The 12,158-nt window shown below is 35.4% G+C and overlaps 1 protein-coding gene across 2 annotated transcripts in view; it reads left to right on the forward strand.

Moving 5' to 3' along the window:
• Positions 1 to 10,694, forward strand: part of LOC149560015 (protein LEAD-SENSITIVE 1-like) — a 37,823-nt gene extending 27,129 nt beyond the window's left edge. Inside the window, exon 2 of one of the 2 annotated variants that reach the window (XM_089824413.1) lies at positions 9,595 to 10,694. In XM_089824413.1, the coding sequence (XP_089680539.1) occupies positions 9,595 to 10,281 (687 nt within the window). In that variant the 3' untranslated portion in view covers positions 10,282 to 10,694. The remainder of the gene's footprint in view (positions 1 to 9,594) is intronic. The other variant, XM_089824412.1, reaches the window with a different exon arrangement.
• The last annotated feature ends 1,464 nt before the right edge of the window (positions 10,695 to 12,158 follow it).

The following is a 12,158-nucleotide window of genomic DNA, read 5'->3' on the forward strand; positions in this document are numbered from 1 at the left end:
TGAAAAACTCGTCGATTTTTTGCAAAAACTCGGCGATTTTTCACAAAAACTCGACGATTTTTTCTTGCGATTAAATTTGCAAAAAACTCGCCAGTCCCAAAAACTCAGCAATTAGTAGAAACTCGCCGATTATTCGGCGATTATGCCAACTATGGTTGCAGCTACTTTGGTAGGCATGTATACAAAATGTGGAAGAATGGAGAAGGCACATGAATTGTTTGACAAAATGCCTCAAACATATGTCATCTCATTAAATGGAATGATTTTGTACAATTTGATTTTGTTGTTGATAAAAGAAGTCAAGAAAATGCAGTTGGAAGGCGTAAGGGCAGATTCTATAACCCATACTGGCATCCCTTGCCCATACGAAAATGGAGCTTCAGAATAGTGGATAAGTATTCGTCAAAGCATAAAGGAGAGAGAGGAATGTTGTCACATATCATAGTTGTAATTCTCTTGCTAGATATAAATTCAAATTTGACAGTAAAAATGACATAGGAAATTTTTGTCACGGTGTCTCAAAGAAATGTGTTTTTATGGACTGTACTGGTCACAGATTACTCTCAAATGGATTGGATAAAAAGGCTTTAGAATCTATTAGGAAAATACAATTGTCGGGTGTGAAGTCAAATTCACAACTTCCTACCTGTGCCTCATTAAAGGGGATGAATCAACAATTTTGTGTCGTGGAAAGTAATATCTTTCTTTCCAGGATCAAGGAAATGTGTATTAAAAGTACAACTTAACCATCAAATGTAAGCATTGTATAAATACATGATGAAGTATACAACTAAGATAGATAGATAAATGTGACTTATATATATGTAATCATGTGTCTACTTCATTCAATGTAACATACATTTTGCCTAGTGTATATCTTCTTACAACAAAGATGGTGATAAGTGTAAGTTTGCATTTTCAAGAATGTATCAAAAAAATTTAGTTATTACAAATTTTTAGTACAAAATCAAAGCATAGTATAAATGCATGACATAATACATGACTAAGATAGATAGGGAAAATGCAAACATTTGTTAATGAAATTATATGTCTATTTCATTCAATGTAACGCATTTTTCGTATAATGTTGTGACAAGTATATTTGTTCACAATGATTGTGATAGTATGTGTGAGTCTTCATCTTGAAGCATATATTGAATGCAAAATGATCATATTCAAATATTTTTCTCTCAACATTACAAATACCATACTTTTAAGCACTATTTGTTAGTGGAGGCTCATTTAAAATTGCAGATTCCATACTCATAGATATAAATAGCAGAAGAAATGGGGGAATAAATATGGAGATGTAGAGATATAGGGATGAAAGGGAGATCTAGAGATATATAGGAAGAATTGATCGTAATCAAATGTAGGCCATAATTAACTTATGATAATGCACTTCACATGCATGCTTAAAATTTGTAACTGCGAGACATAGTCAAATTTAATGCATAACAAGCATAATAAAACTCCCTTGACATATTTAAAGGTTTATAAAGTGGAACATGGTGAAATATAACCCATAATCAACTGTGTACAACTTTTCTCAAACTAGAGAGGGGGTGGTAGGGTGATATGGAAGATACTAATATAAAGAAGAAAGAAGGAAAGAGGGAGAGATAGACAAAAAGAGATAGAAAAAGATATAGATTGTGAGATAGATTGATAGAGAGAAAATTATATACAGAGAGGATGAGGGGTATCATAACAAAAGGACGGATATTTAGTGGATCTTCCATATCTAATTGGCGTACCCATTGCACACTAAGGTGTGATTGCTAGTTATGATCTGTAGTAAATATTTGTCATTTTTCTAAAGTATGTTAAGATTAGGCTTTTTGCAATGCTCAAGATGGGCCCATGATTAGAAGAGCACCATTTTTGCAAGGACTTTAGTCCCATATTCATCAGTTACATTTTTCCTATTTATATAGCTTAGTGCCCAAAGGATAGTGTGAGCATAGGCTCACATGGTTGCAAAAGGCTTCTTGTGTATTTGTGTGGTAGTTTGTGGTGCTTTGCAGGTGACTTGTGGGAGGTTGGTGTAGTGTGCTTGTCATTGTAGTTACTCGCTTACTCATCATCTATCGTGCTCTTGTGAACCCCCACATTTTTGCTTGAAGTTGACTAGTTGCCTTCTTTTTTAGCCAAGTTGGCCATTTTTTAATATTGGAGCATATCTTGAGCTTCCAATATCGATTTTCTGCAGTCCATATGTTGTTGGAACTTGGAAAGTTCTTTTTGATACTGTCTAACTTGGTATTCCCAAAGTTGGTCAAGGATTTGTGTTTCTTACCTTGTAATTCCTTTCTTCCTTAATGTTTTATCAACTTGTCATTTTAGAATTCCTCGTTCTATAAAAATTTCACTTTTCATTTCATAGGTTCCTAAATCTCCTACGGATTTTTTTTTTGGGGAAAATGGCATAAATACTGATAATATTATTAATATATAATAGTTTACTAATTACATTAAGAAAGGCTCTTATCAACCAGTTTTTCAAAAATCCTTCCACCAAACAATACAATCTTCAGCCTACACTCTCAAGTTTAACCAGAGCCAACAACAAACACAAAGGCTCAAAAACCGTCTAACAAAAAGAAAACTCCAGATTGGCAATAACCAAATCTGTTATCAAAGTACTTCCCATAACTAAACACATGAAAAGCTGCAATAAAGCTATTCATTAAAGCTGACCATAAGTAAAATCAATGCAAAAAATGGTAGAAGAAGCAAAATAGGATGGGAGGTGAACATTTTATTCTTCTATTCTATCCTCAAGGCATAGTTGCACTTCTATTCCTGGCTCGGCATGAAGTGGTTGGTTACTAGCACTCCTGTTATCATAAACATCCTCTTGCATAGCCATGTCATCTAAATCTGGAACAGGAAGTGGGTCATCAAGCAAGTGATCATGTTGAATCAGAATGGAAAGAGCAATCACTTTGGAACAAATTTGTTGCACCAATGCTGTGCCCCCAAAGCTCCCTGGTGCCTATGCAAGGCATTTCTAGTGAATCGAAAATTCTGAGTCTCTAGGGCATGTTTAATGTTATCACGTACAACAAACATATGCATGACCGTTGGACAGAGAAACCAGAGGAAACAAACCTCTCACATAAGCATCTCCCTTCCAAAAACCATTGTTTTAAACTGCTAAGAGAAAAGATTCATCAAAGATGACACACTGCCTCATCACTTTCCCAATAATAAATTTTAGGATAGAGAAAGACTGTAGCAAATCTAAAGCATTTAACAAGAACATAGAGAGCAAATGTGAAAATAATCCTTCTTGGCATCCGTGACAAAACCTCTTCAGCAATGATGCATCTTACATTTTGCCTGCACTGGCCACATTGCATATTGAACATGGCATTGCGATTCTTATCTGTTATCTGCCATGCAAAAGGTCTCTCCCCTGCAACCAGAGAAATTAAAACACATTAGTTTCATGGGCAATACTCGATGTGGCATTTTCGACAGCTCTCACAATCAAACAATCTCTGGCATCTGCTTGTTCTTCAGAAAACGACACACAACTGCTCATTGTGAATGACATGTAATGCCCACAAAATTGTTTCTTGAAATCGAAGACCAAGGTGAGGACAACAGGGAATAATTTCTATTGTGCATTCAATCCTGTCATTTGGTACTTCTTTGCCAAATTCATATCCTCTATCATCAAAGCACAAACAAGTTAGTAGTATGAAACGTTTACAAATGCTTTCACAAGAACCCAAAAGCCTGCATTATCATTCACCAAATTTGTAGAAGCACATTCAAACATTCTTGCATGCAAGATTGTCACATTCACATGTGAGTGATGCAATGGAGTTCTGTGGATCCAACTTTCGCTCTCCATATCTTTAGTTGATGATATCAAATCACATTATTTTTTTTGAAAAAGACTTGCCCTATCATGTTTCAGTGAAGGCAATAAAATGATGTGTCATTCTGAATCAATTTGAGAGTTTGCATTATACAAGGGATTTCATCTTGAAATTTGGATTTTGTCTTTATTTAAGGACTTTTTAATCTCACCTTGCAATTCACTATCCTCTCAAAGACAACTTCACTTTGGTGGGCGAAAATTTCCTATGCTCCACAGAGTTTTGGGAACTTCGATGTATTAGGGGACCAGGCATGTTTTTGGTACAGGTATGGTTCTGGGCCAATTTTTTGGGGATGGCAGGGACAGCTATTATAAAAAGTAGGGGAATTTATATATATATATCATAGATGGAAAACTCGCAGATTACTCGGCGAGTTTTAAACACTCGCCGAGTATTTAAGCTGGGCGAGTAAATCCCAGAAAAACTCGTAGGAATAAAAACTCGGCTGTTGAGAAAAAACTCGGCAATTTTTAAAAAAAAACTCGGCTGCATTGTTTGATGCCAAGAACTATTTACTATTTTGCTTCCTGCCATGAGCATTCCGCATGAGAATGCAATTTTGTACGCACTGTGCATTTATATATATCTAAACTCTGCTTGTTTCTTTTGTATTCTCTTTAATTAACTTATTAGATGTATCTTCTCATTAAATTTTGCAAAATAAATGTATTTTTAATTAAATTTCAGCGGTTTTTTTAAGTTCCCGAGTTTTCCCGAGTTTTTTTTTTTAAATCGCCGAGTTTTTCCCGATTAAACTTTTGGGGGGCTTGGCGAGTTTTCCAACTATGATATATATATATATATATATATATATATATATATATATATATATATATATATATATATATATATATATATATATATATATAGAGTGAAATCTCTATGAACTATTAACTGTCAATTAATAACTACAAAGTTAATACAAGCTCTATGGGAAATAAAATAATGCTTTCATTATGTCCATTTCACCTTTGCCTGTTGTTTTACTTGTGGATCCCACTCTTCATTGCCACTAAAAATGGGCCTCAATCATTATGAAACCAATCACATAGAAGTGGTTCACCATCAGCAAAAAACAGACCAGTGATTGGACTTATGCCAATAAAACTTCATTTTTCCATGGACTTTTGAGAATCATTAGAAGCATAGTTTGCAAACTCTCCGAGTACTGCCCGAGTTGCCAAGTACTCTACATTTTTTTCGTTGGGCGAGTACTTTCAATTTTAACTCTAGGGTTTTTATAGACACAAAAATCTAGGGGCAAAAATGTCAATGCAGGCAAAATGCTGATTAGAATGTGTAATTCATGTGCTGTTTTTGCTACAAAACCATGCATTTTCTCTTTCAAGATGTCAATATCTAATTTTAATACACTTCGTAATTGATTTTTGCAAATCAAATATGTCTCTTTAAGGGATTTTAATATTTAGTTCTTTCTATGTTGTCGAGTTTTTGTCAAGTTTTCTCCAGGTTTTTGCCGAGTTAATATTTTTGGGCTTGCTGAGTACTCTCTGAGTCCAGGTTTGCAAACTATGATTAAAAGAACCTAATAGATGGCTGGGGAAGCCTAAAAGCCCAAGCGCACAAAATTAGACTTCAGATGTTCTGGACCATTTGATCAAAGTAATCCAATGACAAGTGGGAATGGGCTTGCGGATTGCATACAAACCAAGAAACCTTCAGATGCAGGAATCAGTTGTAAAGAATGAAGGCAGCCATAAATCTAAACTAGCACTCAACTATGAGGTATAGCCAATTAACAAAGCGAGTTTGGGATCAAGATAAGGAACATGAAACAATGACCATGCAAGATTGTCTTATATTTGTGTATTACAGTGCGCTAAGAATCTAAGGGGGGCCATGGCAAAAGGATAGAAAATGTGAGAAATGCTGATTAGGGATATTTTTTTTAAAATTCTTATCACAAGCTTTGATGGAGGCTGTTGATTATTACCTATTGTTGTTGTTGTTCATACAACATAGGTGATCCATTTAGAGCAGGCATTCTTGGTTCCCGAACCAATTTCTGGTTTGTTCCATATCCACAAATAGTAGGTTGCTTCCAAATAGGATTAAATAGTTTTACTATCCACTCCTTCCGATTTCTATCTAACCAAATTGTTTCTTAGCCTGGTCACTACATATCCAAATACATACGATAATCTCCAACTTCTATCCTGGGTGCAAATTTTTATAATTGATCAGTGTACATTTCATGAACTAATTCAAGCTTGTAAGCATTTTCTCCAACCTGCTCTAAGATGGCAATGCAGAAGTCAGTGGCTGTGACAGAGATGTTTAAACCTGTTGCTGAGAATTCTCTGTCATGATGGTTGATGGTATATCTTCAAGCTGCTGTTCCTGTAACCGTTCCTTACTGTATGTGAGGCTTTCCATCTTTGGGTTCCAGCAGAAACAGTCTTCCTTCGGTGTCTCTTCTGGGCATGAGCTAGAGCATTTTTGCTACTCTATGTTCTCCTTATTTATCATATTGTGTGATATTATTCTATTTCTTCAGTTTGTGATTTGGATCTCTCCTGGCACCATGTGTGATGACACGACATCATGAGCATGCAAAAGTCTAATGATGGCAGTTATCAATATTCTTTGAGCATCGGTTATATACCATGGAGGTGTTGGTTCATCCTCCTAATTGCCCCAGTGGTTTCTTAACTCCCGTCTATTAGTATTCATGGAGTCTATTGGTATTGTATGCCGTTTCAGTATTATAATATTATTGCAAGAAAAGACAAAAGAGAGTCCTTGTTTTGTTGTGTCAACAGTAAGAAGTTTTACCTTTGTATACACTCAGCTCTGATACACATGAGCTGTGATTTTCATCTGGGTAATATTTTTTTTTTTGTGTATTGTCAGCTGGTAGCTTGGTAGGGTATTGTGAGCTGCTAGCTTGGCTGTGTATCAAGAGGTGGCATTGTGGTTGTGTGCTAAGTTATAGTGATACTGTCATATGTCTATGAGAAAGAATCAAAAGGGAGTATTGAAGATAGAGACAATCATGTACGTGCATTCTCAGATTTTTCATGATCTCAGAGTGTGCAGTTGAGGGTTTTTTCAAGTATTTGAACTTTGAAGCATTCATCTATCTTTGATAATAAGGGAAATATCTTTGCTTTAGTATTATGATTATTTAGGAAGTACTATTTGTGATTCACTTGTTAAGAAAAATCTGCTGTAGGATGTGTATCTTATGTTTCATAATTGCTCTGTTCATGATCATGTATGATCATTAATTGTAAAAGAGGCATTTGTGTTGTCAAAAGGATCTGTGAGATACTTATAGCTCATGATATCTGTGTATTTACATAGCTAAAGTGATCAAACTGTAAAATGGCTTATTGATTGTCTGATAAGAGTTATCAATCATAAGCATGAGAATATTTTAATTGTGTGAGCACACATTAAAGGGTCTATATTTTGTGGGGCTGGGTTTTTCATCCTCAAGTGGAGGGTTTTCGGAGGAAAATATTTGTGGTCTCTGTTATTGTGATTTCAGTTTATTGCAATCTATATATTCTGGTTAAAATCTGAACAGGCAATTAGTTTACAACGATATATCCAAGATTTTTGTGGGTATTTTCATTCTCATCCTTGCCTGCCCTTTTTTTCTGATTTGTTGTGAGCTTTTGCAATTAGATGGCTGTTTCATGGGGTTTTCTGCTGCATTAGGATAACAATAACATCTTAAGTCTGATACTTTGGATAATGGTTAATTTTGCATTTCTGTTAAAAGTTCATTGTTTATTATCCAATGGTTTGATCTTTTGGAGTATTTGAAGAGTATCGAAAAGCTTTATTCTTATTGCCAATTTTGGACAAGAGCAAACAACCATTCAAAAGCATCTATATTAAAAATTCAATTGTATGAATCAGATTGATTGAATAAGAAAATCTATTTATGTCCAACAAAAGACCACATAGAGTCAAAGGGACTGCCAAATACATCAAACACGGGACAGCCCGCAGCAGGGACACCAAACGGTGCCCTAAGAAGAAAGCAACAACTGCAATAAAAACAGAGAGAAGGGCCCAATGGAAGGAAATCCCCTCGAATCCAATTAAGGGTTCCAAACAGTTGTGAAGAACTTCCTAACAGCCGTGAGAGAAGGGGGCAATAGACAAAAGATATATTAAAATTTTACCAAGCCTCTCAGTCTTCAGTCTTAGCTCAGTATCCAGTCCAGAGAGAGCTTAGTCAATGAAGGCACTCAGATATGCAGGGGGGAATATCTGGATCAATAGCTTCACTTCAGTGTGTTCGAGAGGACTGTTTGGAATCAATGACTATGACTTCCTAAAAAAGGTCAATCATCAATTGTCCATTGGTTCTTCTATGGAAACTTCACAAATAAATTATTTGCCAGTAAGACTAGAGTTCTAGAAAATTGCAAACAAATGATTAGTGGTAATTGTAAAGGATACCGATTCATCCTGCTGGAGGTTGGAGGCGGAGGCAAAAGCTTTTGGGTGCGGATTCTGGTGCGGATGCATACAAAAGCTGGCTGGAAGCCACTACCAGCCAGCTTCCTACTAACATCATGACACATCATATCTTTATATTATTTTCTATTATCCCTGTTGGGGATATTACAATATCATATTATTTTCATATTTTTATTGAGAAATAATTCTCATTTTTTGGTTAAAACTTTTGTTTGATTGCTTGACTGATGGATATCTCTTCAATCAAATTTCCCTGGAACTTGCAGCTGGCTTTGTCTGCTGGTATTACACAGTGGAGGATTGGGATATAGTATTTTTATCCAATTTCAACACAGCGACATGTCCCTTGGAATTTGGATTAGGGTGTTCATTATGAAAAGTCTGATACTTGTTACCACTTGAGCTCATCCTAGGTTATTATTTTATCATATGTTCACTAGCTTACATTCCTTTGAGATATATGCTAGAAATAAAAATTAGCGTATGTGGAATGCATGCAAAAATAAACTGGGAAGAGCATAGACATGTGAAAAAATAATTTGCTGATTTGCGCTGGAATCGTAAAAATAACCTGGGATGTAAAAACGATTTGTAAATTATAAGAAATATAATTTAGATATGTATGTGTTCTTTATATTGAGATATAAGGTCGTTGTTTTACACACACACACACATACACACACACACACACACACATGGGATTAAATTTGTTATCATTATTAGTTATCTAATTAATGAATAGACATGTCTCATGAAGGGACATGTCTATTCATGGGCTACTCCCTATATATATAAATCTATGAGGATGTTGCATTTGGAATACACATACCTAATAAGGCACTGCTTAATACATTTGCAGCAGATCCAAAAAACCAACAAGAATAAGTAAGAAAGAATCAACAGAAATTAATTAGAATGTCCTTATGTCCATTAATACCTTTTAACTTGATTAAACACAACTTTTATTTAAAACCTTGTAATATTCATTCAATCATAATACATTTTCTTAGTTTTGTGATCAGTAATTACTCTTTGCGGTTGAGGCACGCTGCACGCAGAACGGATGTGGTAGTTTACTCAATTTAAGCACAGCATTTGTACTTAGTAGAATGTAACATAATCCTTGAGGTTTCAAATATACCTAGGTCTTCATTATGGAAGCCCTGATAATTGAACACTTCAAGTTCATCCCCTTTGACCTTTCATTATGTATTATCACATTATCCTTAATATGTAGTTTCTTGCAGGTATCTATATTGGGGACAATCAAGTCATTCATTTCATTCGAGGAAGATATGAAGAAGTGACAGGTGATGCTATGCTCAATATCTTGCTGTTAAGCTCAGGATCTTCTCAGAATAGCAACGGATGCCAAACATGCAATAATCAAGAAAAGAACAGTGGAGTAATATATTCTTGTCTTGATTGTTTCCTTGCTGGAGGGAATTTATACAGATTTGAGTATGGTGTCAAATCAGCCCTGTTTGTCGCAAAAGCTCGAGGAGGAACTTGCACACTTGCAGAGACAGACTCTACAAAGACGGTCATACATAGGGCAAATTACTTGCTTGGGAGTGGATTTGGTTGCTATAACATTTTCAAAAACAATTGTGAAGATTTTTCCATTTATTGTAAGACTGGTTTACTTGTAGTAGATGGAAGTGGGGTTGGTCCAAGTGGTCAAGCGGCATCAGTTATTGGTGTTTTTACTGCAGTCTTTTCATCTCCTCTGCGATTTTTGATTACAAGCACACCTGCTTTGAGTGCAATTGCATGTGGTTTCTACTGTTTGAGTAGGTATGCAACTGACATTGGCATTCGCAGGGATGTAATGAGAGTTCCAGTAGAGAGCTTGACAGTTAAAGTAAATCCAAGTGACTCTCAAACTATAGCATCGATAGCTGCAGGGCCACAGACTCATTGATGAAAATATCTTTATTCCTGTGCCTTCTATTTAATCATGCCTTTCAAGGTTTGTTTAAAAAAATCAAGATAGCTCTTCTGCAGATTTACATAGCATAAATATTCTATATGGTTCCTATTGGTGTATCAGTTGTTTATGTACAACTCTACAAGTAAATATAAGGTAAATGGGAAAAATAATTTCCTTGTGAAAAGTTGTATCTAAAGGGTGTTATGTCAGTTGTCATATGTTTGTAATATGAATGATGTAATGCCAGTTTGGGTGGTTAAGTGTTTTAGGTTTGTACATGAAGATTCCCAAATGATGGGTGGTAGTTTATGGAGTGGAGTGGTGTGCCTTTAGAAATGGCTTTTGTAAACATTCTAATGCATCCCCACAAAATTGATATATAATTTTTCTGTTTCTTGATTCAATTTTTTTAGATCAATCAAGTGGTGCTAAAGCTTTAACAACTGGTCTGTGAGAGGCACATGGAAGACTTGCTCTAACAACCACAAAGTCGATTTTATGGTATTAAATTTTTAGTAACCTTTCAACATGATCATCGATGGGAAGCAAGAAGATTACCTGTAAATTTTTTAGCAGTGCATCATTTATTATCGTCATATTTTAATGAGATTGGCTCCAATAAATTTGAATGTGTCTGGCACAAAAACAATTTAACAATATGAAATATTCATTTTGTTTCCTGATAGGCAAAGCAATATAAGAAGTTTTTTGGACATTTTTGATACGTGTGGATTGGGATTTCTGCCTGGCAAAATGTCATGCTACATTGCTACTTCTGCTCCATTTGTTGCTGCTTCTGCCCTCTAACCTATTTAAATGTGTTTTTACCAGCATGCAATAGAATGTTCTGTAAAACTATATGTCGCTGGCCCTTTGCTAACAAATTCACTTGGTCTGATCTTCCCTCAACATTGCTACTAGCTGTAGCATGCTCAACTGTTGAAGTTATGTCACCCGTTTTTAACCCTTTAAATGTAGCACAAATAAACATAACAAAAGAGGAACAGAAACTAGGTTGGCTTTCATATTATTGAAGTGAAATTTCAGTGTGCAAAGTTCCATCAATGTGAACTTGCTTCACAACCGTGAATCTGATGCAAGCATGCCAACAAATCCTGCCATTTCTAACACATATGCTCCTGCTCTTTCCCTTTTCAGGTTTTCCCTCTCTTTGAAGTCCTCCAAATCATTGCTATAGTTTGTTTTAGCTAGCTTCATTAGAAAAAGGGAAACCATGAAATTCCAACTAAATGCAAAACACTTTCTCTTTGACTAAACAACCCACCACACCTAAATAGGAAAGCACAAACATCATATAGAAGCTACACTTATCAAACTTGCTACTTGAAGCATTTTGTCCAAAGTGAGTAGCTAATTTGAGATGGGAATTGTCCTTCTCTTCATGGCATGCCCTCCAAGTGCCACTTCAACCCCCTTAGCACTTAGCTGCCAGATGTAACATTAAAGTCCTTGAAAGCTTAGAGAATACAGTCAATTTTGTCATGCATGTTTGGAAGACAAAATTAGACTAATGATAAATGACTGTTTGGATTCAACCATGAATACATCATTTGTACAAAGAAGTCCTTATAAATCATACTGAAAACAACTCTTTACCCAACTCATCAACTACACAATACAAATTAGAAACCTAGCTATTTTATGTTCCATTTCCTTTTTATTCAATTGGTTAGACCACTGGAGGCTGCTAAGAACATTTACATGTTTAATAATTTTTGCTTTATGGAATACCCTTCCGTTGATGTGAGATTTGTTTCACTACAACATGCAAAATCAAATACTTAATATTTCAAGGAGAAACACCAAACCCTCAATCCTCTTTTGATATAAGGTCATCTCTCAAGCCA

The sequence above is a fragment of the Cupressus sempervirens genome, chromosome 4 (assembly GCF_028749045.1).
Source record: "Cupressus sempervirens isolate cs-2001-9-10 chromosome 4, ASM2874904v1, whole genome shotgun sequence".
NCBI lineage: Eukaryota > Viridiplantae > Streptophyta > Pinopsida > Cupressales > Cupressaceae > Cupressus > Cupressus sempervirens.